This window comes from Echinops telfairi, unplaced genomic scaffold (genome assembly GCF_000313985.2).
Source record: "Echinops telfairi isolate 266 unplaced genomic scaffold, ASM31398v2 ScPeMD7_3533;HRSCAF=4204_0, whole genome shotgun sequence".
In the NCBI taxonomy this organism is placed as follows: Eukaryota; Metazoa; Chordata; class Mammalia; order Afrosoricida; family Tenrecidae; genus Echinops; species Echinops telfairi.
Window position 1 is genome coordinate 18,665,997 of NW_022107431.1, and position 27,235 is coordinate 18,693,231.

The window sequence follows — 27,235 nt, forward strand, 5'->3', positions numbered from 1 at the left end:
TTAATGTTACTGGTTGGAAACAAGTTGAGGCCTTCACTAGAAACTGGAAATCTTCATTCAAGCGTCCATTTTATTATAAAATCTGCGAGCTAAATTTGGCATTAGTAAAACCAAACTCATTGTTTCTATGGGGCCTCACTGAACTGGAAATTTTGAAGTATTTTCATGCTGCCCTTTGTGTTATGTGAAGAGATAATTTCTATTGAAAAAACTGAAATACCAAAATCACATCGAAATCACAACTGCTAAACTCAAGAGAAAGATGTTTCTGGTCTTTGAGCCACACACAAAAAGCCAACCCTTGTCGCCAGGAAAGCTCCTAGGCTAAGTGGTAAGTCACTATTGTTTTGTCTGCCTATTGGTGGGCCCTTAAGATCAATTGTGTATTCAACACTCAAGTTTGAATTCACAAGTGGGAAGTTCAAGCGCAACACTTGAGCAGTGTGTGAAGCATAGAACCGTCCCTACCAGTCAGTGGCACTGAGCTGTCCCCCATATTTATACACTGTCCCCTCATGAGATGACAAAGTCCCTGAAAGGACAGGCCTTTCCTATGCACAAATGCTAACTTAGGAGTTTACAGACAAGGACACGCTGGCAAGGGCTGGGGAAGATACAGAACAATAGATAAGTTTAACAATCAACTTCACTTTAAGTCAAAGACATTTGCCCCTTCCACTACTTCATTTGACACCAAGTCGTGAGTGATGGGAAGATATGGGTCCAGGAGCAATAAACAGCCACCACAGAACCAAAGCCCTCAGCGAACGTGAACTCTGCCTTCTAGAAGAGTACCAAGCAATGCTGACACCTGAAAGACCATGCCTGAGACCTTACCATGACAAGCTGTGTGAATTTTAAAATGCCCTTTCAGACATTCAAATTTTAAATTTCGAATTTAAAGTCCGAGGTAGAGGTCGAAGTGTCACAACAAGGGCCTACTTACAGGATCACACACACTCACACAACCATGGGAAGGGCCCAGTGTGGAGTGCTCCTTCTAGAGCAATGCTTCCCAAAGTGGGGGATACAGCCCCTAGTGGGGGGTACTGGACTGATTGGGGCGGGGCGGGGGGGGGGGGGGAGCAAAAGTTGTAAAAGTATAAACTAAACTTCATCCTAGGAGCCTGGTGGCATAGTGATTACACATTGAGCTGCTAACCACAAGGTCAGCAGTTCAAATCCTCCAGCAGCTCTGAGAGACAGGCTGGCCTTTCTACGCCCATAAACAGTAACGCGGGGGGTGGGGGTGGAGTCACTCAAGGGCAGTGCGTTTTCTACTGCTGTACAGTGACAGTTTCAGAAACTCACCGGCTAGATGACAGTGAGTGAGACATAATATCCTTGATTACGGGCTAGAGTACAAACGTTTTTCATGGCTGGGGGACATCGGGGTGTGTTTTGTTTGGTTTTGCTGAAAGGGGGCAGTAGGCCAAGTAAGTTTGGGTCTCTGTTCTAGAGTTTCCACTTCTCGAGGTTCTAGATTCAGGAAAGCCCATAATATCCTATGACAAGAGGTATGAGAAGCCACCACATTGAAACAAGAGTCCAAAGTGCTGCCTCCTTGGAAACTCAACCAAGTTAGTACTCATTCATCATTTACACATCTACTACAGAAAAAGCCTTACTCTAGACACAGAAAAAGGCGGTGTTAGAGAGTAAGTGGTGGACTGCTAACCACCAGGTTGGTGGTTCAAACCCACCAGCTGCTCCACGGAAGATGAGGCTGTTCCTGTAAGGGTTTCAGCCTCAGGATCCCAAATAAGGTCACTAAGTAAGGTCGCTTTAAGTGGGAACTGACTGGATGGCAGTGTGAGTGGGGGCCGAGGAAAAGGATCAAAGAGTTAGGTGTGGTCCTTGTCATCAGGGACTGTGCTCAAATGAAGAACTGGGTTCATACCGTGGCCTGACTCTGGTTACACCAAAGGGAAAGAATTTTTCCTCCATGATCCCGGCTCTGTATCTGGCGGACATGGTCTGTCTTCCATACTCAAATACCACCAATGGCTTTTTAACTTTCAACTTTATTTGGCAAAGCAGCACTGCAGACCTGTTCAGTACCGAAGACACAGCTTACGCAGCATGTTAAGAGTCATAGTATCAGCAGCAAATTAGAAACAAACAATACTGAGCGAGAGCTACAGGTCTCCTACCGCTGTGGGAAGGAGAAAGGAAGAACTAGGTCAGTTAAGTCCAATCTGAACAGCTGAGTGCTTTAAGGGACATTACTTGTCCCAAGGTATTAAGTCTTAATATCTACAAATGCTTAGTTTTAAGGTAAGAGAGTAGCTGATTGTATCTACAACACGCTAGTCTAGCACACACATCAAAGCTTTATAAAGGAGGCCTGTCGCTAGTTTCTTTGAGTAGCATCTACCAACCAACCAGACAGCAGGGAGCTTCACTGGTGAAGGGTGTGGTATCAGATGCACAAAAGCCATCTGATCCATTAATATCGGAAGAGAATCAAGTGTCCGAGGAAACAAAAATCACTCCTCCAAATCAGAATGCGCGAGGCTTCCATTCCGCAGAACTGGCTTGTTTAATATTTTAAAGTAAAGGGTGGGCATATTAAGGTAGGAATATGCCCCTGTATTCTTCACATCCTTTTGCTGCTACGGCTCTGTGCCTCTTTAAGAATTAAACTCTTAAAAAAAACAAACACACATTTTCATGCTGAAAATAAAAGTGTAACAAAGTTCAAAACAAGCTGTGGCGCTGTTGGTTTTCACAAAGCTGAGGCCCGAGAGGAGCCATCCACTGAGACAGCAGGCTCTGCTCACACGGCTGCTGCCTTCACAGTTCATCCCTGGGGGCAAGAGAGAGAGAAGCGTCAGTAAGGACGGCAGATCCCAGGATTAGCTCGCTACTAGCTTCCAGAGGACTCTCCGTCCGGAAAAATGATCCCAAAGCAATTTCTTAAAAAGTCCATGTCAAAGCAAAAGAGGAGGTCGGGGTTAGAAAGAGGTGTTGAGCTCTTGGTGTAATTCTAAAGTCATGTCCTTCTTCCAAGATCGGTAAGTCAGAGAAATAAGAACGGGTTGAGATCTAGAGTCACCTTGCTAGTACTATTTACTACCAAATGAACGACTTGAATATTGACAAATGATTTCTAAATCTGTTTCAGTTACACTTTTTTTTTTTTTTTTTCAGTTACACTTTTTAAAACTGGACAAAAATGTAGTCTTTTGTTGTTCAGAGTCAATCTCATAGAAGGTATACCAGATTTTCACACGTATTTTTTGCTTTTCCAAACCATGCAACCCACACAACACACTGTGTGAGGTATTTACATGTCCATTATCTGCGGTAATATGCCTGCCTGCTGATTTCATAAGGCAGCTGCACATCAGCTCCAAAGGAAACCATCTGCTCAGTCACATGCAGCGCTGTGCCAGCAACTGCTAGTGCGGGGAAGGAAGGAGACAGATGCTATCTAAAACGGAAGGCATGTTATTTATATTCACTACAGCCCAACAAAGTGTCTAAAAGGGGGCGGGGATTGGGGGGTAAATATTACTTGAAAACCAGAGGAAAACCTGAGTAGCAAAGATGTCATTAAGATTCAAGAAAATTTTTCATAAAGTTTTATAAACATGATAAACAAGGGAGCCTGAAAACCTTTGTAGAAAATTGCCAGTCTTGATTTCACTTTTCCATAAACTTTTAGGAAGCCCCTCCTCGTTTATGCAAAAAGATCGAATGACAAAGCAAATATGCTCACTGCTAATTCCAGATAAAGGAATCCAGGAGTTTTGTTCTAGTCTTCTAACTTGCCTGTTCACAAAATTTTAAGTTGTTTAAAAATTGTTTAAAGAGAGGGTAAAGAATTTATATTTTACTGGTAAGTGGTGAATTAAAGGATTATCAGATCATTTGCTTTTTTAGAAAGTTTTTATAAATTGTCCAAGAAAACACATTTTTCAATTACTTCTCTTATAAACTGCCTTACGGCCTACATATCTATAAAGTGGCAAGTTTATAGATATCAGTTCGGCTTCACCGCTATGCACTGTGCTACAGATGTGCATTGTCAAATAGTCCTGTCACTCTTCTCAGTGCCATTATGTTGATTCCAACTCACAGCGACCCTGCAGAACACGGTAGAACTGTCTCCTTGGGTTTCCAAGACTTTAACTCTTCCGAGGAGCAGAAAGCTTCGTCTTTCTCCCACACTATAATTCTTACAGAATAATTTTTATATAAATTCATGCAAGCAAAGCATTGAAATATTTAATCTGAAGGACTTCACTTGCAGATGTAGTGTTCTGTTCACAAACTAAAGTGAAGTTGCTGTTTTTAAAAACTCGAACTGATGATTCTATTGTTTTGTTTTGTTTTCTTTTTCTTAACAATTGACCATATTTTATTCAGCATTAGAGCAGGGGTCCTCAAACTTTTTAAACAGGGGGCCAAGTTCACTGTCCCTCAGACCCCTTGGAGGGCTGGACTATAGTTTAAAAAAAAAAACTACGAACAAATTCCTATGCACACTGCACATATCTTATTTTGAAGTAAAAAAACGAAACAGGGCAAAAACATCTGGCGGACCAGATAAATGTCCTCGGTGGGCCGCAAGTGGCCCACGGACCGTAGTTTGAGGATGCCTGCAGGATACTGTACAGCTCAATGCTGTCAAAAACATGGTACAGTGACACTGGCAGGGTTTTCTTAACGAAGGAAAAGACATTAGGGTTGGAGAGCTAGATTTGAATGCATCGGCTTCAGGGAGGAAGTAAAACTTGGCACCACGTCTTCAATGGACCTGGTCACCCCCAATACTCCAAAAGGCACGGGGACAGCTCTCAGGTCCCTCATTTCCCCCAAATGTTATGATTCCACATACACAGATAAAGCTTCCTTTATCTGGCTTAATGCAGAGATGACAGGTAGTGACTCTTAATGTTTGAGAGGCTCTTTGAAACTGCTAAATCTGTTAAAAGGGGAACAAAAAAACATGGCCAATAAACAACCAGAACTCACTGCCATGGAGTTCATGCCAACTCACAGCGACCCTTTAGGACAGGATGGGCCTGCCCCTGTGGGTTCCTGAGACTAACTCTGTACAGGAGTAGAAAGTCGCATCTTTCTCCCATGGAGCGGCTGGTGGTTCCAACTGCTGCCCTTTCGGTTAGCATCCCAGTGCCTAATCTCCATCAAAAGCCACGAATGTTTTCTACTACTCAAACAGACTCTCCGAAGTAGCCAACATAAACTTCAGAACTAGAATTTGCCCCAGCCCCGAAGGACACATGCATCACAATGCTGTAAGGTCTATGGAGAGCAGAGAGCACAGTGCCGACTGGGTACCATGACCCACTGACGGTTCACGGCATCCTTCTCGTGCAGTGCACGGCACTTCCAAGGTGGTACTGGTTCCCTAGAGGGTCTTATGGGATAACCTTGAAATCTGTCTCAAGTTCCACACACTAGAAGTGAAACTTAATCATTGATGCTTTTCCACCAAAGAATAACAAGAAAAGCAAAACTTTTAACAGAATAACAAAATATTGGCTTCATATTTTTTGAAAAGTACTTTTAAGTATTAATTTTAAAAGTATTCAGAGTTTCTGAAACGAACACAGCTATTACAGATCAATAGTCATGAACATAATCCCAGATTCTGGGTTCTGCCGCCAAAGACCGGAATTCTTTCCCCTTTTGTTACTCTCGACTCATAGCACAGGTGGCCTTTCCAAGTACGAGGACACACGAGCCTAAATCCAGAGTGCTGCTTTACTTGGTACTAAACTTCAGTGAGCCCACGGTAGGTTTTTCATAGGGGTTTTAGCTCACAGGTCTCTTGAGACTAGCTCTCGCTTTTTCCAGTTCAGGATTCCAGGAGACCTACTTCAGCATTCTCAGAGGAGGATGGAAGGACAGTGAGGGAGAACAGAAGGCTCGTAGGAAGGCACTCTGATGAGGTGGTAAAGCAGTCCAGAAGAAAACTAAGCACAGACACGGCCTAACTAGGCAGGAATCTTGCTAGCAGCTTTTGAGAAGAGGACCCTCAAGCATGGCTGGGCACTAGAAAATGGGAGGCAACACCTTCCCACCATCACAGAGGAGGGAGAGGGAGGCGGGCTCAGGGCACAGTGGCTGGAGCTCGCCCTCCACTCCAGGCCTCACCTTAGGCCATCACCATGTCACCCAGTGGCCGTCTTCCACTTGTCTTGCTCCTTCCGAGCTGCCCTCCGTACCACAGTCAATTTCCTTTCTTGCTCGTAATTCTGGTAACTTCACTGCCAGCCTTCAGCGCGCCCACTGCTCACCGCTTGCTCATCACACAGAGACCAAGCGCCTGCCCAACAGCCAGGTGCCTGGCATGGGTCCTGACTCCACGTGGCCCCATGTGTGCCAGGGTGGACCTAGGCCCGGGGCTTTCCCAGGGCTGCTCTTTCAGAAGCAGAGCTCCAGGCCTCTCTTCAGGGCTCTCTGGATGGTCTGGCACCTCCACCCACGGGGTGAGCAGTGGAGCCCACACCAACCGCCCACCTTTCCACATCTCCGGGCAACAAGCCCCTGGAGAACGACTGCTCACAGCAGTATGTGCGCTCCTGGCGGGCCCTGGAGGGCGGCCACACGCACTGGGGACCTGACCCGATGAGATTAGAGGATCCTCCCACGACGACAACTATTTGACGGCAGAATAAGCAACGTATAAAATGCTGCTTTTCCAAAGGCAATTCAAGCACATGGTCTTCTGTCTACAACAGTTTCAGCATAAACCAAAGTCACTACCCTCGGGCCTAAAGTGGTTAGAGATAGGGCACACAACACTTAGATGCTTCCTCAAGTCTACTCCAAACCTGCCACTGAAAAGAAGCGGTCTGGGGAGAGGACAGGCAGATGGCGAGGGAGCAGACCCCTCGCAATACTGCAGCCTCGGCCGCAGACAGTGAAGTGACTGTTGCAATAAAGGCAGGCACACACATTTTGGTTTGTGTCCCAGTGCGTGTAATAGTTGACATTCACTCCACTACAGTCTCTAACGTGGGCAACAGCGTGGTGAAAACCCTGAAATGCAGTGGGAATTCCCAGAGTGTGACCCACACACAGAGCATGTGCTATGTGGAAATGGTGCTGAAAGACTTGCTTGACACAGGGTTGCCACAAACCTTCAATCTGTCAAAAACGCACTATCTGCGAGGAGCAATAAAGCGAGGCACACTAGACCGAGATTTGCCTGAGCCTCTGCCACAGGGCCCTTTCCTCTTTGACTTGCATCTGGCTCTGGCTCACAGGGTGCTCTGCTAAGAGACAAGAAAGTGGGAGAGAAGTCCAGGTGATTCGTAGCTCTGCCCACCCACCTCCACTTCCACTCCTGTCAGCTGCCCACGGCCCCCCTCCTGCTGCCCCTGCTCTCCATGGGTTCCAGTAAGAGGGCCCCAGTAAGGGGTGGGCACGGATCCCTGTGGAGAACGTGGAGACTGTGGTGTTGTGTGCATTCTGAGAGCCCCTCCCAGTCAGCCCATCCCAGCATCCCTTCCCTCAGGAGCCCTTTCAGGAAATGCTCGCTGCAGGGCTGTGCCCACCTGGCCTCTCGACACAGAGCTTGGGCTCCCAGGAGTATAAGTGGTCAAGCTTTACCCTCTCAAGCATCCAGGTGTCTAGTCAATTCCTTTTTAGAACAACATTTTTCGGTGGGTTTTTTCCTTCCAATTTAATTTTTAATAAGATCCTTTAAAACTTTCAGATTTACAGACAAGTAACTGAGTATCTTTGTTACTGGAACTACATTTTTTAGCTGTAGGAAAAAAAGTGTTTATTCTTGGACAGAAATTCTCCAACAGAAAAAAAATCAAAAAGCACTTCTAGTGCATCCAGAGTTTTCCAGCAGTGCAAATATGAAAATGCACCCCCACCCCCCAAAGAACCCTTTTCTTTGAATGCCAAAAACAGTACACATTAAAATATTGGGCAACTGACCAGTCACTCATAAATGTACAAATCCTTCTGAGTTTTGGGACCCAAATAGTTTGGTTTCATCAGAGGGAGCCCTAGGTTTTCTGAGGTGAGTGACCCAAAGGGTCTCACTTTCTGAGAAGAGCCAGGTTCGTTCTGTCCATGCCTCCTACATGCCTGCCACTACCGTCTCTCACCGGAGACCTTCCCGTGGCTGCAATGAACAGGTTTCAGCAGAGCTTCCACATTTAAGAAGGACTAGGAAGAAAGGCCTACAAATCGGCTTTTATAGCCAGCGGAGACCTGATGGCTTCCACACATTGTGGCCATGGGGCAGGTCTGGGCAGCGCTGCTGGTGCCTGGGCTGCTGTGAGTCAGCTAGCCAGTGGCAGCCCAGGTTGGTGCAGGGGTGGTGGTGGTGGTGGTGGTGGTGTAAGATTCTATGTCTATAAAAGAAGCCCTGATTCCGGAGCTTCACTCCCTCCCTGGGGAACCACCTTTGGCTGTGCAAACAAAACACCTGCCTGCAAGGCTTGTGTCAGTCAATTAAAGCAGATTATTCAAGATTAGCATTTCTAGTGCATAAAGAGAAAAGGACTTACTAATAAAATCTGAACTCTTACTTGATTTGGGCGGTACCTTTGCCTCTTCTGTTCAATGGCAATCACAATTATGTAAGGTCACAGCCATACTAGAAGCAAAGTGAAGGCAGGTCATAGCAACTATATCCGATTCTAATGGGAAAGACGGCTAATCTTTAATGATTGCTTTAAGATGTGACTACACTCCAGGAGAGTTTCATGTCTAATATGAATTAGTGAAAAGTAAAACTCGGTTTGGGGGCAGGAAAAAAAAATTTTTTTTGGCGGATGGATATATTATTTGAATTGCGTTAATAAGTTTAACCAATACATGTCAAAACCTACCCAAATCCATCCTTTAAATATGTAGTTTACTATTAAGAATTGTACCCTAGTAAAATTATTTTAAAACCCTACTCAAAGTACTTGGGGAGAGAGAAAAAAAAGCTACTAGACCTCATTGTCATCTTTGCAATTCACTCAAAAGCACCTCTTCTGTCTCCAGAAAAGAAAACTGAGACGTCTATTACATTCATCATCACAATTTTATTGACTAATTAAAAAAATAAGTATCTCACTGTCAAATAAAAATATACTCTGACACAAGGAAGGTAAACACCTTTCTTATTTTAGTATTTAACTCCAAGTCACCTGAGCTGATGTCTTTACTGACTGACTGCAGGGACAGAAGAAGAAAAGCGTGCTGGGCGCGGACATGCTCAGACTGTGCTGACACCCACGGGGCTGGATTGTGATGCGCATGCATGGGAAGGCCATGCTGCATGCTGCTTGGCCCCCTGGGTGGGTTTGTGAGACCTGGCACTCATGAGCAGCGTATCGGCCCCTGTCCTCTGGGAACCCCACCACAGCAGCTTGAAAGCTGGTGGGCCTGTTCTGGAGAAGGAGGAGAGCTCCGTCCTCCTGGAGGCGCTGAAACAGCAGCTGTCGGATACGGATACGCATGCTGACTCAGGGACCATGCGTCCTCTCCGGGATCCTAACATTAGAAAAGTGGGCAGCTTTGTCTTTCCCTTTTCTTCTCCTTGGAACACCACCAGCCGAGAGAGAGGGGACAGGGAATGATGGCTCCTCTTCCAAACCAAAGCTTTGTTTCCATGACCACACAGCGTCTGTACAACTGAGCTGTTGATACGGAAACTCCAGGGGGCTGACCAAGAATAAAGTATCTTCTGAAAGCACTAAACTGTCTCTGAAAGGCTCTGAAAAAAGCCAGTGCCTCTTGGGCTAGCCAAGTCTCACCCCGTTACCCAAAGATAGGAGTTAAACCAAAGACGGGCAGACCATGCAAATAGTTCTACGATTTTAATGTGATGGAGTTCTGACGTTATAATGCAGTAGCATGAGGCGACAACGAAAAGGGCAGCTCTTGTGGCTAAGGTCTTAAAGTCCACACCCTTTCACCTTGTGTGTGCGGAAGAAGAGAGAGCAGAAGAGAAAATCACTTCCACCTGGACCACTGCTTTTCTTTATCTGTTAAAGGCACGTAGATCACCCCCATCAGAGGCTTCATCTTCACGCTGCCATCTTGTAGCTTGTCATACTGCTCCAACATTTGGTTTCCGCCTGCAGGGCCGACAGGCAGTATCAATCTTCCCCCGGGTTTCAGCTGTTCTAGTAGCTACGGGAGAGAGAGAAGACCAGGTACATCCTGAGTTATATGTATACACGCCAAGTTAAATACTTTTTGTTACTGAGCGTTTTCCATATTACAAACAACCTTCAGTTGGGGTGGGGGGGGCAGTAGCAATAGACTTTGATTTGTTACCTGCTTACTCCTTTACCTGGCTGCCTCCCCTGAGGGCAGGGACTGTTGTCTGTCGTCGTACACATCTCTGTAACCCTAGCACAACTGCAATGCTTACAATGTTTGAAATGAACCACACAGAGGATCCAGCGAAAACCAGAAGTTTTCTAATGTGCTGGTGTCTGTTTTGGGTGAAGAAAACTGGCAAGAATGCTCATCCTATTACTGTAGAGTCTAGGCCCTGATGCACCCAAAGACAAAGGAAGCCCAGGTTCAGGACCGCATGTGGCCGCCATAAGGAACAAAGGAGGGCTAGCGTCCTACTGCCCTGAAATGAGGACACCCAGCCACGAAGAACCAAGACCACTCACCACCAGGCCCTCCACACACAAAATGTTCCAGACATACTGTCTGTGGACCTGCAGCTCAAAAACAGCAGAAGCAAGCCTTACTGTAGATAGTGAGACCCCAGGAAAGAATGCCTTTATTATTATTTTGGCTTTCAGCATGTCTATTTAATTTTTCCCAATTTAATGTTTAGCCAATTAATATTGACAAGTGTATTTTTCTGGTTGTTTTTCTAAATTTCTGGGCATATGATGTGAAACAGCAGACATCTGCCCCCCTCTCAGTCCTGCCCCCAAGCCCAGTCAGAAATCCTTTGAGCTGTGTCTCCGGTATTTCTCTGGGTGTTTCCAACAAGCTACTTGAGGACTGAGTTCGCTCCCTTACAGACACTGAGCGCCCCCTTCCCGAATCCAACTACCTAGTCTTATCAGGCTGCCAGGATTGAAGAGACGAGCAAGCAAAGCTGCCGCAGGTCAAGGGGTAACGTGTGAAAACTCAGGGTGTTCTTCCTTTATGGCTTGTACAATTTTCCACACTATGTTAACACTTCAATTAAAATGCTTTATAACCACTGGTTTAATCTAACTTAATAATAACAATAAGCAACAGGATGGGAGAAAATAAGGGACTGTCTAAAGGTCACTCAACCAGTTAGTAAATGATGACCAGAACAAATTCCCCAATGTTCAACTTCTCATAACTGATCTAAACATGTTCTCCGGTCCCTCCAGGTTGGGTAATGTCCTGTGCCACCTGCCCTCCCATTGAGTCAAAAACTATGTAAAAGAAACAGAAGATTCCAGGGCCTTTAACCCTGGGTTATTACAAAGGCTGGCACAGCTTATCAGAGTCTTGCTAAGATGAAAAATCAACACTGTACTTAAACAATTCACTGAACTTATGTAAAATACCTGTCCCTGCCATTGTCAGCTCTACTGTTCCTACTATTATTTCAGATTCCGTTCAAGTCCCAACCCCATTCCCCTAAATTCTCTCTCCACCCTTGAAGTTCTACAGTGTGTATTTTCTATTCCATCCAGTACTCTCACATCCAAATGGCAGTGTGAGCATTCCTTTCCTTTAGACGTGTAGGGCGCATGTCTTCCAGAGTGTGAGCTACCAAAGGCCAGGTGGGTGGCCGTGCTCCCTGCTATCTATCTCCCATGCACTTAACAGAGCCTCGTTTATTCTAGTGCTGCTTCACACACCAAACTGACATCAGGTCATGAACTCCAGATTTTCCCAGTTCCACTGGTGTGCTAGCTCTTAGCTGGTTCCAGCACTACTTGAAGTAGGACAGCCAGGGGGAAGTTGGGGTTTAGTAAGCACCTTCCTGTTATGAAACAACGACTTGTATATTAAAAAGCATCAGCCAATGTTAACCAGTATGCACCACCAGGAAAGGTTTGTTATACTTTGCACACCAGCTAGAAGTCGTTTCTGTCCCAACCTTTAAGGTTTGAGTTGAGTAAAGAATACAAACACCAAAAAGTAAGACTCACCGCCTGGGGCACCACAGGGGCGGCAGCACCTACGTGGATGGCATCGTAGGGTGCTTCTGCGGCATAGCCCATCCTTCCATCTCCCACTGAAAAAGAGAAGGTGAACCTTACAGTGCAGGCCTCTAGAAGGTTTGTAAAGAGGAAGGGGCAGGTTTTTCAATAAGCAATTGCCTCTATGGTGGAATTCATACGCCTTAGCAATATTCTTATAGAGGAATAAAGATGAACTGCTTGTAAAACGAGAAGGGGATCTTACAGACAGGACACTAAAGGAAAGAAGTCACTCACTAAAGAGTGTCTGCTGCCGGGGTCTATTGATCCAGCTCCAGAAGTCAGAATGGACCTTTCCGTGGAGGCAGTTAGCTGGTAGACATGAAAATGTCAGGACGGCTGACACAAGGTGGGCGGGCTCCTGGTAATCGGGACACAACAAGCCAGGCGTCTAAAGTGTTTAACATATCTCAGGTGTCTGCGTGATAATGTGCCAAGCTTTACATTTATGGTTTTTGTACTCTCTTGTCTTTTGCATAATACAAAATGTGCTGACTGCATTATAGATGGCTAAGTATTAAAAAAAAAAAACCTATGGGGAAGAGAAAATGTTTTTACTTTTTTAATCTTACACATTTGCACACTGTATAAATGATTTACAGTAGCCATTGGTTACTTTAATATTATTTAAGCAATGATGAACTCACCGTGGGTGTTACTTGAAATCTACACACTAGTCACAGGGCCCACAGTCAAGGTGGAACCACTGCTCTTTATTTGGACTTGAGAATGAATTTTTTAAATGCAGTAATTCGCTTTGAATATTGATTTAGTCTGCATGTGATTTCCTAAAAATAAAAATTCCCTGGAAGATGAAATGTATTAAGTTATTGGAAACTCACCAACCAGATGCACTCTCCCTGAAGACAGAAGTACTGGGTCGTCCTTTCTGACGTTATTTATTGAGTCATCTACTAACTCCTTAATGTGATCAATTCCTATGACTTTCCCACTAGCTCCAACCTAGGAGAGAGAAGAATTCAACAACTAAATCTCGTTTCTAAAGTGTCATTAGCCTAGTCCCTTATCTACAGTCCTACTCTGCAATGAGAGATCAAGGGTAAGGGAACAGCTTAAGCCGCACCCAAGGCCAGACATACTCTTGGACTTGTCATGAAATCACCCAGATCCATTCGCTTTCAGTCCTGCCAATCCAATGCAGTGGGTTGACCTTTGTTACTTGCAACCAAAAAGAGATTAAAAAAATGATATACATCCCAACTGCTCTTCCTAATAGAATTAAAAAACCAAACCAAACTTTAGAAACTGCTCATTAAAAAAAACCCAAAATCCCAAATCCTAGAATATCTGTCTGCTGGGGCTGGGAAGAAAACCAGAGTTCTTACCATGCGTGCAAAACACGCAGTGAGAATCCCACTTCCAGATCCTACGTCAAGAGCCTTCGCTCCTTCATGCAACTGATCAAACAGAAGCTCTAGGGCATAGGCGTGCTGCCAACAGAAAAGGAGGCAAATGTGGGTTTCTCTAAAAGCTACACACCATGGCATATAAGCATGTTACAAACTTCCAGCAAATTTCCACCTATCTTTACCTACCAAGACAATAGAAAAATACACATATCTACATAGAGATTACTTTAGAGAACTTAGTCTAATTCAAATTATAACATTTAGATAAAGTGATGCAGTGATTCTAGAAATCTAGTATGAGCATTTAAATTTTCTACTTCATTCAAATTCAAAAGCTACAAACTAAAGACAACCAAGGTGATAGTGTCCTGGCATAGCGGTTATGCATAACCTCAAGTTCAGCGGTTTGAATATAATTAAATGCTCCTTGGGGATGGCTACTCCCATAAAGAATTACAATCTGAATGAGTGGGGTGGAGTGCGAAGTGGAGACCCAAAGCCCACCTGTAGGCAACTGGACATCCCCTTACAGAAGGGTCACAGGGAGGAGATGAGCCAGTCAGGGTGCAATGTAGCAACGATGAAACATACAATTTTCCTCTATTTCTTAAATGCTTCCTCCCTCCCACTATCATGATCCCAATTCTACCTTACAAATCCGGCTAAACCGGAGGATGTGCACTGGTACAGATCACGGCTGGAAACACAGGGAATCGAGGACAGATGACCCCTCAGGACCAATAGCGATACCAGGAGGGGAAGTGGGAGGAGAAAGGGAACTGATCACAATGATCTACATATAACCCCCTCTCTGGGGAATGGACAACAGAAAAGTGGGTGAAGGGAAACATTAGACAGTGTAACACATGAAAAAATAATAATTTATAAATTATCAAGGGTCCGTGAGGGGGGAGGGGAAAAATTAGTAGCTGATACCAAGGACTCAAGTAGAAAGAATGCTTTGAGAATGACGATGGCAACAAATGTACAAACATGCTTGACACAATGGATGGATGTTTGAATTGTGATAAGAGCTGTACGAGCCCCCATTAAAATGATTTTTTTTAAATGAGTGACAGTCTTGGACACTCACAGGGGCAGTTCTACTCTGTCCTACGAGTTGGCGTCGACTTAATGGCAGTGAGTTCGCTGCTACACATTGTTGTTGGGGCTGTCGCGTCGGTTCCGACTCAAGGTGACTGACGTACAAAAGTCCTGCCCCATCCTCACAATGTCATGCTTGTGTCCACTGTTGCAATCACCGTGTCAATGTGTATCTTGTACACATATTTAAGCAAATACATTTTTTTCATTTATTTATCTTAAAGAATTTTCATACTCATATTATTATTTAATCAGTTTTTTCCTCTTTTGTATGGCTGAGTACATTCATGGATGCACACATATCCCTAATGAGAAATATTTAAATTAGCTACAATCTTTTACAATAAAGTGATTAAATAATCTTAGAAAATATTTTGACAGGATAAATTCCTCAAATGGAATTAAGGCAAATCAAAAGATATATTTAAAACTTTCATTTGCACAGTATGCATAGACTTTAAAGACTTCAAAAAGCAGATTGGTTGTACTTCTGATCAAGCTAAAAAATAAAGTCTTCCCTACACCCCCTCATAAATTTACATTTACATATTTTCCAAAGTATGAGGTTAGGATTAGAACATCTCTAAAGTCCTTAAATGCTTGAAATTTTAATTATTAAAACTCCTCAGATTCAATATGAAACAGGCAAATGTGGAGAGATCTAAGACTGTACATAGCTACCAGGGGTGGAAGAGGACCCCTGGTGGCAAATTGGGCTACAAGTTGGGCTGCTAACCACAAGGTCAGCAGTTCAAAACCACCGGCTGTTCTGAGGGAGACAGATGAGACTTTCTGCTCCAGTGAACCTTCAGAAACCCACAGCAGTTCTACTTTGTCCTGTAGGGTCGCTGTGCCTCACAATCGACTGACTCAATGGCAGTGAGTTTGTTTGGAGGGGTAGTGATGGGACTCACTGCATAGGGAGCATGGAGTTACTGGTGGTGGAATGATTGGGAAAAGGACAGTGGTGACAGTTGTACATGATGAACATGATTAATGCCACTGACAGACATGTAAAAATTACTGAATATTTTGTTTACATATACATATTATAAACATGTACATACAGATGCCACAATTTTTTAAAAATTATCAGATCCAGGAGCAATAGATACATAAAAATATACATCAACCAACAGGTCCATGGTAGATGAGCCCTGGTGGTGTTGTCGGGTCAAATGAACTGCCAAGCCCAAGGCCAGCAGGTGGAATGCAGCAGCAGTACCAGAGAAGACGGAGAAGCCATCTGCTCCGCACAGACTCTCAGCCTCAGCAACAACTCTGAGTCGGAGGCCACTGAGGGCAGTGGGTTTGCTATGCTCTGTAGGCTTTACTCAGAAAGGAATAAAGAAGAGCTGTTCCTTCCAGCAGAATCCCAACACAGAAGAAATGGTGAGCTTAGGAAACTGTCATTTGGCAACCATCTCAGTCATAACTAACTCAGTCAAAAATCCTAACAGATGCTAAACCTTGTGAACTAACACTTGACAAGTGACAAGGGTGTCTACATAACCTCAAAGCATTTCCCCAATGTATTTCTGAAATATACAAAGAAAACCAGTTACTTTCCAGTCTTGTAAACGTATCACCATAAAGGGCACAGTAGAACGGCCCCATCTGGTTTCTCAGGCTATACATCTTTATGGCAGCAGCCTGTCTCAGTTTACTCCTCTGGATGGCCAGTGGGTTTCCACCTCCAGTCTCTGGGTCAGCAGCTAAGCACTTCCATCGGAGGTTCTCAGTAGAGACCCCTGGCAGGCACAGAGTCAGCAGTAACAAGGCACCCTGGCATGACGTGTCTCTGCCACAATTCACAGCACCTTTGGCACACTGCTGGCAAAAAACATGTTTCCTGTACCTAACCACAAGGAAACAGCAGACAAACCCACACAAAGGGACGTTTTATGTAAAAGGCTGGCCACAGTCATTAACATTTTCAGGGACACAAAAGATAAAAACCTATTGTGGATTAGAGAAGACTAAAAAAATAGGGAAACTAAATGAAACTCATGATGGAAACATGAGAGCAGCTGAGAAGCTCTAGGTCTCTGCACTGGTTAACGGCAGTCTGAGTGTGCGCATTCGCGTTCTGACGGGGCTGACTGCTGCGGTTGAGACGCCCCTCTTGGGGTGGACGGCACCGTGTGCGCGACGTAAGGAAAGACTGCGGGAAAGATCAAACGCGCTCAGCAGAGTGGCGGCTGACTGAAGCGAGGGAGGCCCACAGCACACAAGGTGTGTGTGTGGGTCATGGGGTCGCCAGGCATCCCGGCTGACTGGATGGCGGCTGACAGTAAGAGAAACACACCTCTTGATAGACAGCTCCTTTTTTAAATACATAAAAAAGAACGACACGCGAGGAGGAGAAGGCCTTCAATAACGAACCTTCGTGTAATCTACCAGGTTTCCATCTATTTCTCCAGATAGTTCTTAAGGTTCCACAGAAGCCCTCTCAGGCTAACACACAAACATAACCTGGTCAATCGTTGTGCTTTGGGGAAAGAAGAGCTGAGAAATAACTTTAAATCTATCAATTGTCCATATTTAGTTAGTGGTTTAACAAATAGGTTCTTGCCTACACAGTACAAAACCCTACTTTGAAAAAGAGTTGCAAATTACACACCCAAAATACTGTCTTCTACTGCTTTATTAGCCCTGTCCGTCCGACAGTCTCTTTAACTCATTGTTCCTGTTTCCATATTATTACACTTTTTTGAATGACAAGCCTTTTTCACATTATCATGTGAATTAAAGTAATGATATATTAAGGCACTTTATAAACCTACAAACCATAAAACTAAACTCACTGCCATGGAGACGATGCTGACTCAGAGTCAGCCTATAGGACCACGCAGAACTGCCCCTTTGGGTTTCTGAGAGTGTAACTTTTTTGAAAAATAATTAAATCATTTTATTGAGGGCTTGTACAACTCTTATCACAATCCACACATCCATCGTGTCAAGCACATTTGTACATTTATTACTCTCATCATTCCCAAAACATTTGCTTTCTACTTGAACCCTTGGTACCAGCTCATTTTTCCCCTCCCTCCCTGCTCACCCCTCCCCCATGAACCCTTGATAATTTATAAATTATCATCATTTTGTCATATCTTATACCGTCCAATGTCTCCCTTCACCCACTTCTCCGCTGTCTGTCTCCAGGGAGGAGGTTATATGTAGACCTTGTCATCTGTTCTCCCTTTCTCCCTCTCCTTCCCTCCAGCCTGCCAGAGAGTGTAACTCTTTACTGCTGACCTTACGGTCAGGAACCCAGCACATAGCCACTATACCATCAGGGCTCCTTCTTATAAATCTCAAGAATTTACAAACACTAGGTATAATATTTACAACAATCAAAAATCAACTACGACAGCACAATGACTTGTTGTAAATATTAACGGTTTCCTTGTGGCACTTAGTTACTGGTAAAGGTAAAATTATTACTATTGATTTTCTGCTTCCACTAGATTTTGGAAATAAACTCCTTTACCGTGTTTTACATAACTATCAAACCATCAGTTTTTGCCTGGTCAATAATCACGAAGATCAACATGTCTTAGAAAAAGTATAGCCGGAAAGTTCCTTAGAAGCAAGGGTGGTTAGCTTTTGTCTCTCTTAGTTTGGAAATGGTATCAGAAGGACATCATTCGTGGTAAAGTACAGGGTCATCAAAAAAGAGGAAGACACTTGATGAGATGATTTGGGAAATACTGAAGTACTCCGAGGTAACAGGGCATCATTTCAGCAACTTACTCTCAAATGAAATAAAGAAAAGTTCTTTATGCGTTACTTCCAACTTTTCTATAAATCAGAGCTTATTTCATTGTTTTTTTCATTCTGGCTGATCTTATCTGTCTGATGTTTCAAAATGGTATACTGAAATACTCCCCGAGTCTTCGTTGTGAACATCAACCAGTAGGGTAAGAAAGGGCTAATTAATGAGGCTTCTAAAGCAAATTAAGGAGCCCTGGTAACGCAATGGCTAGATGCTTGACTAGTAACTGAAAGCCCCACTAGAAGCTCTGCTGTACAGGTCACCACAGCCTAGCAAACCCTCTGGGGAAGTGCTGCTTCGTGACATGGGGCCGCTCTCAACTAGAGCCAACTCCAAGGCAGACTACATCAACAAAGGCGGACAGAAGTCATGGAGGACATTTCATTTAGCCAAAACAGAAGATTTCATTTGAAAGGTGGGGTCCGTATAGGGAGGTTGGGTGCTTTTTTAAAGAAGAAACTCTGGCATCAAAATCTTAAAATGATCAGTATGCCTTAAATGTTTAATAATTTCTTTGAAGAAGACAACATTCACATCTTAATTGATGAAATTCAAGAAATAAAATAATTCCGGTAACATCTGACTTTCCAAAATCTAGAGACTGAAAGGATTAGACAAGATCTCTTCAAGTTGGGAAATCCAGAATCTATAGCCAGTAGAGCTCCAACATATTTCCAAAAGAAACTCTAGAATCTTTTTCTTTTTCTCAATGTTCGGTGTTATTACTGCTAAGGGATCATAACAGTTTCATTCATATTTTAAAATACCAAGGGGCTTCACTCATAATAATAGGCTTTTCCACTCTTATCACTATATAGCTAGCATTTGTTTATAGTTAGCATTTTTCTAGATAGTCCATGCTCCTCTTTCTATGCTTAACATTTAAGTTTTTAAATATTTAATTATGAAAACATTTAAGCCACACACAAAAAAGAATTTCTTTACTCCTATAGATTTACCAACTGTTTATACATCAACGATTTTACTGAACCATCTAAAAATAGCTAAAAATAGCTATCATGACAGTTCACCATCAGCCAAAAACTAGGGCTTCATCCTTTACATCATCGGTAGCAGACTCAACAAAAGCATCAATTATTTTTTGTGTGTGAAATTTTTAAAAAAATCAATTTATTGGGGGCTCATACAACTCTTATCACAATCCATACATACATCAATTGTAGAAAGCACATTAGTACATTTGCTACCCTCATCATTCTCAAAACATTTGCTCTCCGTAAGCCCCTGGCATCAGCTCCTCATTTTCCCCCCTCCCTCCCTCCCCGCTCCCCCCTCCATGAACCCTTGATAATTCATAAATTATCATTTTGTCATATCTTACACCAGGGGTCCTCAAACTACGGCCCAATGAGGCCCGCCAAGGACATTTATCTGGCCTGCCGGGTATTTTTGCCCCGTTTGTTTTTTTACTTCAAAATAAGATATGTGCAGTGTGCATAGGAATTTGTTCATAGTTGTTTTTTAAACTACAGTCCAGCCCTCCAACGAGTTTTGAGGGACAGTGAATTGGCCCCTTGTTTAAAAATTTTGAGGACCCCTGTCTTCTACTGTCCGATGTCTCCCTTCACCCACTTTTCTGTTGTCCGTCCCCCAGGGAGGAGGTTATATGTAGAGCCTTATAATCGGTTCCCCCTCTCTATCCCACCCTCCCTCCATCCTCCCAGTATCGCCACTCTCACCACTGGTCCTGAAGGGATCATCCGCCCTGGATTCTCTGTGTTTCCAGTTCCTATCTGTACAAGTGTACATCCTCTGGTCTAGCCAGATTTGTAAGGTAGAATTGGGATCATGATAGTGCAGGGAGGAAGCATTAAGGAACTAGAGGAAAGGTGTGTGTTTCATCATTGCTACACTGCACCCGGCTCTTCTCCTCCCCAAGACCCTTCTGTAAGGGGATGTCCAGTTGCCCACAGATAAGCTTTGGGTCCCCACTCCACACTCCCCGCTCATTCATAATGATATCATTTTTTTGTCTTTGATGCCTGATACCTCATCCCTTCGACACCTCGTGATCACAGAGGCTGATGCATTTCTTTCCATGTGGGCTTTATTGCTTCTGAGCTAGAAGGCCCCTTGTTTACCTTCAAGCCTTTAAGACCCCCGGTGGAAAAGCATCAATTCTGCATCATTCAATATCCATGCCACATTCACAATCCAAATGTCCCCAAAATGGCCGTTCCAGTTGTCCTCTCTGTCCCATCCATTAAAGTTCATGAATTGCATTTGATAGTTATGCATTTTTTATCTCCCCAGTCTAGAACGGCTCACCCCTATGCCACTTCACTGTTCTCCAACACATTGGCCCCTTTGAGGAGTTCAGGCCGTGTCTTACATAATGGCCCATACTGCAGATTTATCTCCTTCCTTGTGGGTTGTTCAGATCAAAGATTCACACTACACAGGTAAGCCGTGCTGTGTCATCACTGCATCAGATCAGGATGAACATAAGGTGAAGCCATCTCACTAGTGGACATGCATGCCACACTCAACCATGTGGCAAATGTGATGGCCACCAGATCACTCTATTTTTAAAGGCCTATTTTTCTCTTTCAAGTAACAAGGCAAGATGTAAAGCCAGAATGCAGTGCCTTAGAACCCAGGATGGCATATATCAGCTCACTTATTTTGGATATGTCATCAGGAAAGACCAACTTCCAGGAAAAGGCATCCTCTTTGGTAAAGGGTCAGCAAAAACAAAAAACAACCCCCCCTGAGCAGGAGACTGACGCAACAGCCTTACGTAACCGTGCTTTCTGCTGTCACGAATTTAAGGCGGCTGCATCCGCCAGCGTGGACAAATACCAACAAAACTCCTAACAGTTGGAGACCATTTATTTCTGGTATTTTTGTTCTTTTAACAATTTTCATTTAGATTCACCAATAGTCCTAGTCTAATTCAATTATTCCATTTGTGAATATAAGACAGTGGCTTAATTTTTTTCTTTCAAATTTCTTGACATTAGCTGGCATTCCTGTTTCTACGTAAAAAATACATTTTCTTCCCACCCCGCAATCATTGCTACATTTGAGCACATTATTCCAACAACTGTGCCTGTCAAGCTTTCCTCTTTCCACTGACCTTCCACTTCACCAAGCACAATGACCCTTTATAGGGGCTGGCCCCTCCCAATAGCCTGCCAGGAGAACATGGATTTTTAAAGCTGTTTCTTCTCATTTTCATTCATTCACACCAGCAAATGAAGATCCGCCAAACTTTACTGCTTCCATGTCATGAATGCCGATGACACTTGCAAGGCGGCAGTTTGGAAGTGTTTTTGGAGTGCCCTCCAACCTGAGGGGTTCATCCTCTGGCACTCTATCACATACTGTCTCACTGCTATTCATAGGCTTCCACTGGTCTAGTTTTAGAATTAGAGCCACAAGTCCTTTATAGTCAGGAAACTCTTGCTAAAACTTGTCCACCATCAACTATGTGGACTTGAAATACCAGTGGCATAGTTCTCAGCATCACAGCAACACTGCAAACCACAATATAACAGACAGATAATATCTCACGATGCTCTTTGAATGACCTTTGTAGCATCTTCACACCTACCCCCAGGTCCTTCTGACATGACCACCTGCCGCTCAGCACTTTCTCACTACTGGTCACTTCCCCCAGGAACACTAGCCCCTCTCTGCAGGAAATGCTTCTTAAAATCCAAGTCGGGGTGGTAAGTAAGCTTTCCTGAATCTCACTTAAAAGTCTATTTCCTCTCAACTTTTTCTGATGAATTAGGAGAGTTTACAGAGCAGATCAGTTAACAGTCCACAATTCATATACCTCGTTTCAGCCCACTCACTGCAGTCCCTCAAGGGCCTGCACTCATCCCGAGTCCTGCGGTGCTTCCAAGACTCCTCCTTCCCTCACCTTCTGAACCTTGTCCTAGGGCTAATGTCTCCCCTTTGATACTAAATGGCTAACTACTCTAACACGGGGATGAGTTCAGATCCACAACTGAAGGACCATAATTTAGGGGGTCCAACCAGTAAGCCTGGTTTCTTTATGTTTTTGAGTTTGGTTCCACATTTTTCTCCCACTCGATCTAGGACCTTTTAATGTGATCCTTTCCAGAGCAGTTAGTAGTCGTAGCTAGGTACCACCTAAGTTCTTCGGGGCCTAGATGCTATTTTCACAGGTTAATTTTTAATTTCTTCTGCAGTGCTTCTGCAAAGCTTTATTTCAGCAAAACTTTGCAAAATAATCCAAGTGGATCACAAATGAATGTTACTTCTTTTTGTTGCTTCCTTGCTGTTTCTAACACTTTTAAGATCTATGCAATAAATGATATATTATCACAACTGATTATCCATAAAGTAATGACTATTTATCCTACCTACATCCTCATTCAGCAAATATCAAAAAACACTATGCTTACCACTTAGACACATACATATTCAGGTACTGTACGACTGTATCTATATACATAAGAATATAATGTTTTCCTTACTAATATTCATGTTACTCAGAAAACTCAAGTGATTAATGTGCATCTTGGTCTACAGTAAAAAGACCAAAGTATGTAACTACTGTATATACTCCAATATAAGCCAACCTGACTATAAGCCGAAGTCCCTAATTTTACCATAAAAACTGCATTAAGAAAGGAAATGAACAGACATTTCTCTCCAGTATATACAAAATGGCCAATGACATGGAAAGACACTGAGCATCATGAGTTATCAGGAAATGTACTGCATTTTTCACATAGAACTCACAGAGGGAACATGAACACACACACATCATGCCCATAGGGCTCACAGGAAGCTGGCGTGCAGCGGGGTTGTGTAATTTGTAGAGACTGTGTAACATGCACATCATGTGCATAAAGCTCAGTAAGTCAAAACCACAGTGAGATACTATTTCATACCCACAAGGATACAGAAGACCAGAGAGGAAATATTGTGTTTGAATTTGAATTATGGTGTTGGCAAAGAATATTGAAGACAATGATACTCAAAGAATAAAACGCAACAACAGTAAATATTATTCCATATCCAGTTCTACAATAACAGTAGTAACAAACGGAAAACAATTTATGAGCTGATACATAGGTAGATATGCAAGCTGAACAGGTGAGGGACGGCGTATAGGAGGATGACCATAAGCATCTATAGGTGTGACAAAGGAGATTTTACATGTGTATTTTCTTTGTACTGCTACAGATCCCGGTATACGAGGGGATTACCCACTCCCCAAAAAATAACCAGAATTTTTTTCAGAGCTATGTATTTACAGTGTTTTTTTTTTTACAAAACAACCATATCGCCTTCAAAGTACTCTCCATTACACTCAATAAATTTGTCAAATCTGCAATTCCATTCTTGGAAACATTTTCCAAACTCATCTGGCTGGCTGACAGCACCTTCCTCGTTTTTTTCCTTTTACTTCCACATCATCAAATCGCTGTCCATTCATGTCCCTCTTCATTTGTGGAAACAGAAAGAAGTCACATGAAGCAAGGTCAGGTGAGTAAGGTGCATGGGGCAAGAGAAGCATGCTGGGTTTTTGTTTGTTTGTTTGTTTGTTTGTTTGTTTGCCAAAACCTGGCACACTGAGATGACTGCATGAACAGGTGCATTGTTATAGTAGCAAAACCAGTCCATAAGTCATGTCTTTTTTGTCCCAAACAGTTATGCAATCTTTTCAGAACCTCTAAATAGAAAACTTGATTAACAGTCTGACCTGGTGGAATGAAATCCAAATGCACTACGAGGCGACATTTTCACCTGTTTGAGAAGTCAACTGACTTCCAGAACAAGGTTTGTCATCAATCGACTCTTTTGAAACGAGAAAACCACTTGTACACTTGAGTTTTTCCCATAGTGCTGTCTTTGTAAGGTGTGTTCAACATCACAACAGTTTCTGCAGTATTTTTCCCCAACAGAAAACAGAGTATCACAGCCGCACACGGTTCTTTTAAATTGACTTCACAAAAATCAAGGATCGAGCAAAACTGCTTTCAAGAAAAAATTCACTGTGACCAGAGAGAACCTTCCAAAGTGACACTACTGGGTGCACTAACTCAGAGCAAGTGGCTCCATGCTCACCGAGCTTTTCTCCGGTTATTTTGGGGTACCCCTTCATATATTTGAGAGTCAGGAGGCAGTTAGGTAAACTTCTTAGACATAACCAAGAGGGACTGAGTCACTGGGCCTGAGGTTTGGACCATAATCTTAGGGGACATCTTCATTACCAGGCACAACAAAATGCATTAAAACAATGATCCACATTCGACTTTGGTAAATAGCAACCAAGATCTTAGAACTTGCAGGCAGTCATCCATAATACAAGTATTGGTTTCTTCCCATCTGGAGCAAAGAAGAGTGAAGAAAATCAGAGACTCAAGTAAGTAGTTAGTCCAAAGGGCTAACAGACTACACAAACGACAGCCTCCACTTGCCTGAGACGAGAAGGAACACATGGTTTTCCGCTAATACTACTGACCATTCTGCTCTGGATCACAACAGAAAGCCTTGGGCAGAGTGGGAGAAAAATGTAGAAGAAAATTCAAAAAAATAATAATAAAAAGACCAGCCTTACATATTAGTCTGATTAGAGACTAGAGTAAGCCTCTTGAGATTATGGCCCTTAGATACTCTTCAAGCCTGGACTTGACCCCACTCCAGGATATTGCCTTTCAGCCAAACAGCAAACACGCCTATAAAGTGAACAATAAAGCCGACAAGGAACATGATCCTGGAACAGTCAGTCATCCGAGACCAAAAGGACAGCATTTATACAATGACAAAGTTCAGAAGGCAGGAAGGGGCAGGAAAGATGGAAAGAAGAGCCCAGGGAGGATGAGGGAAGACTGCTATTGTACTGAGGTGACTGCAAACAAGAGTTGTACAAATTGTTGACTGGAAACTAATTTGCTCTATAAACTTTCACCTGAACCACAATGAAATGCTAAAAACACAACCGAAAAAACCAGGATGTTTGCTATCCAAGAAAAAACTTTAAAAGGATTAAAGACCTTAATGTCAAAGTTATCAGGCCCCTGGGAACAAAAATAAGATGCTTCATTTTCAGCAGAAATTGTCTACTAAACACAACCATTATTGTAAAGAAAACAAAAATTCTCCCAACTAGACTAATACACAACATCGTGATAAACAGGAAAAGACTGACGTAGTCAAGGGTTTCGTTTCACTTGGATCCACAACCTACTCATGGAACAACAGTCAAGAAACAAACATCCACCCATGGGGGGAGGGGATGCTCTAGGATAGATGTTGTAGTGATTGTACAATTTCCCCCTGATGTGCTTGAACAGTAAACTGTTCAATTCTATGATATGTGGATTGTGTACCAATAAAACTATTGGAAGAAAAAAAACTGGAGGAAACTTAAAATGCATATTGCTAAATAAAAAGTCTTGATAAGCTAAGAAAAAAGTAAAACAAGCATAATATCACACTGGGCAAATCTGTTGCACAAGATTTCTTTAAAATGTTGAATAGCAAAGATGTTAGTTTCAGGAGAAGGTGTGCCTGATCCAAGGGGTGGTATTTTCAATCACTTCATAAGCATGTGAAAGATGGACACTGTAAGATTAAGAAGACGGAAGAAAAATGGATGCATTTGAACTGTGGTGCCAGAGAAGAATATTGAAAGTACCCTGGCTCCACGTCCTGGTGGCGTAGTGGGCTATGCACTGAGCTGTTAGCTGGAAAGTACCCTGGACTTCAAAAGGAAGAAACAAATCTGTCTTGGATGAAGGACAGCCAGAATGCTCCTTCGAAACAAGGGTGGTGAGACTTCATCTTACATACTTTGGACAGGTTACTAGGAGGGACCAGACCCTGGAGGAGGACATCAAGGCTGGCAAGTAGAACGTCAGCACAAAAGAGGAAGACATTCAGCAAGACGGACTGACACCGTAGCTACAACAATTGCCTCATTCTCTTGTACAGAGGGCTGCTCTGAACTGGAGATGACTCAGCAGGACCTAAGAAAAATAGTGCGCAAACAGAAGAAGATAATTTAGATACGGGATCAGCTGCAAGCTAAATTCATAAGCTCATGAAAAAAAAAAAGACCTAGTAAAAGGAGCAAAAACTTATAAATTATCAATTGAGGGGTGGGGATAAAGGGGAAAAAAATAAGGAGCTGATACCAAGGGCTCACGTGGAAAGAAAATGTTTTGAGAACGATGATGGCAACAAATGTACAAATGTACTTGACACAATGGATGGATGGATGATGGATGGATGGATTGTAATTAAGAAGAGAGTTGTACGAGCCCCCAATAAAATGATTTAAAAAAAAACAAAAAAAAGAGCAAAGAGAACCTACAGACTTGGGGCAAAATTTTAGGCTACATAAGCAAATATAGCTTGTGATCATGATGGGGGGGAAGATGGTATGTCACTAAAGTGTTATTTTGTAATTTACTGATTTATAAGTAAAAATGATAGCTTTGTTGTTAAATTTCAGGATCATTTATATGATACTATAAACTATCTATGAACTGTCATTCTTGTCTTAAACCCCTTTATTATCATTACTGGTCTTTTGCTAAATAATTTTCAGGAATACACAAACACACATATATATACATGCAGAAATTGACCCTAAACTGCTAAATATATTCCAAGTATTTTCCTCCATATTTTTTCTAACTTTTCTTCTGATGCTTCTTCAGAAATCACAAATTTACTTTTCATCTTTTAAAAACTGTCTTTCTAACATTTTGTCATATTTAGAGAAGATATTCATATTCAATTTTTATTCCCGTAATTATTAGTTCACTATAAATATTTAAGTAAAATTCATTAGTATAAAGAAGATTTTAGAGTATAAA

General features: G+C 42.9%; 1 protein-coding gene across 5 annotated transcripts in view; it reads right to left on the reverse strand.

The window, feature by feature from the left end:
- Positions 1 to 2,004: 2,004 nt before the first annotated feature.
- PCMT1 (protein-L-isoaspartate (D-aspartate) O-methyltransferase) overlaps positions 2,005 to 27,235 on the reverse strand; it is a 48,810-nt gene continuing 23,579 nt past the window's right edge. Inside the window, exons 4-10 of one of the 5 annotated variants that reach the window (XM_045294364.1) lie at positions 13,499 to 13,603; positions 12,995 to 13,115; positions 12,102 to 12,187; positions 9,956 to 10,125; positions 8,529 to 8,555; positions 7,119 to 7,250; positions 2,005 to 2,809 (exon numbers count right to left, since the gene is read on the reverse strand). In XM_045294364.1, the coding sequence (XP_045150299.1) occupies positions 7,121 to 7,250; positions 8,529 to 8,555; positions 9,956 to 10,125; positions 12,102 to 12,187; positions 12,995 to 13,115; positions 13,499 to 13,603 (639 nt within the window). In that variant the 3' untranslated portion in view covers positions 2,005 to 2,809; positions 7,119 to 7,120. Of the gene's footprint in view, positions 2,810 to 7,118; positions 7,254 to 8,528; positions 8,556 to 9,908; positions 10,126 to 12,101; positions 12,188 to 12,994; positions 13,116 to 13,498; positions 13,604 to 27,235 lie in introns of all 5 variants that reach the window. The other 4 variants (XM_045294363.1, XM_045294365.1, XM_045294366.1 and 1 more) reach the window with 4 other exon arrangements.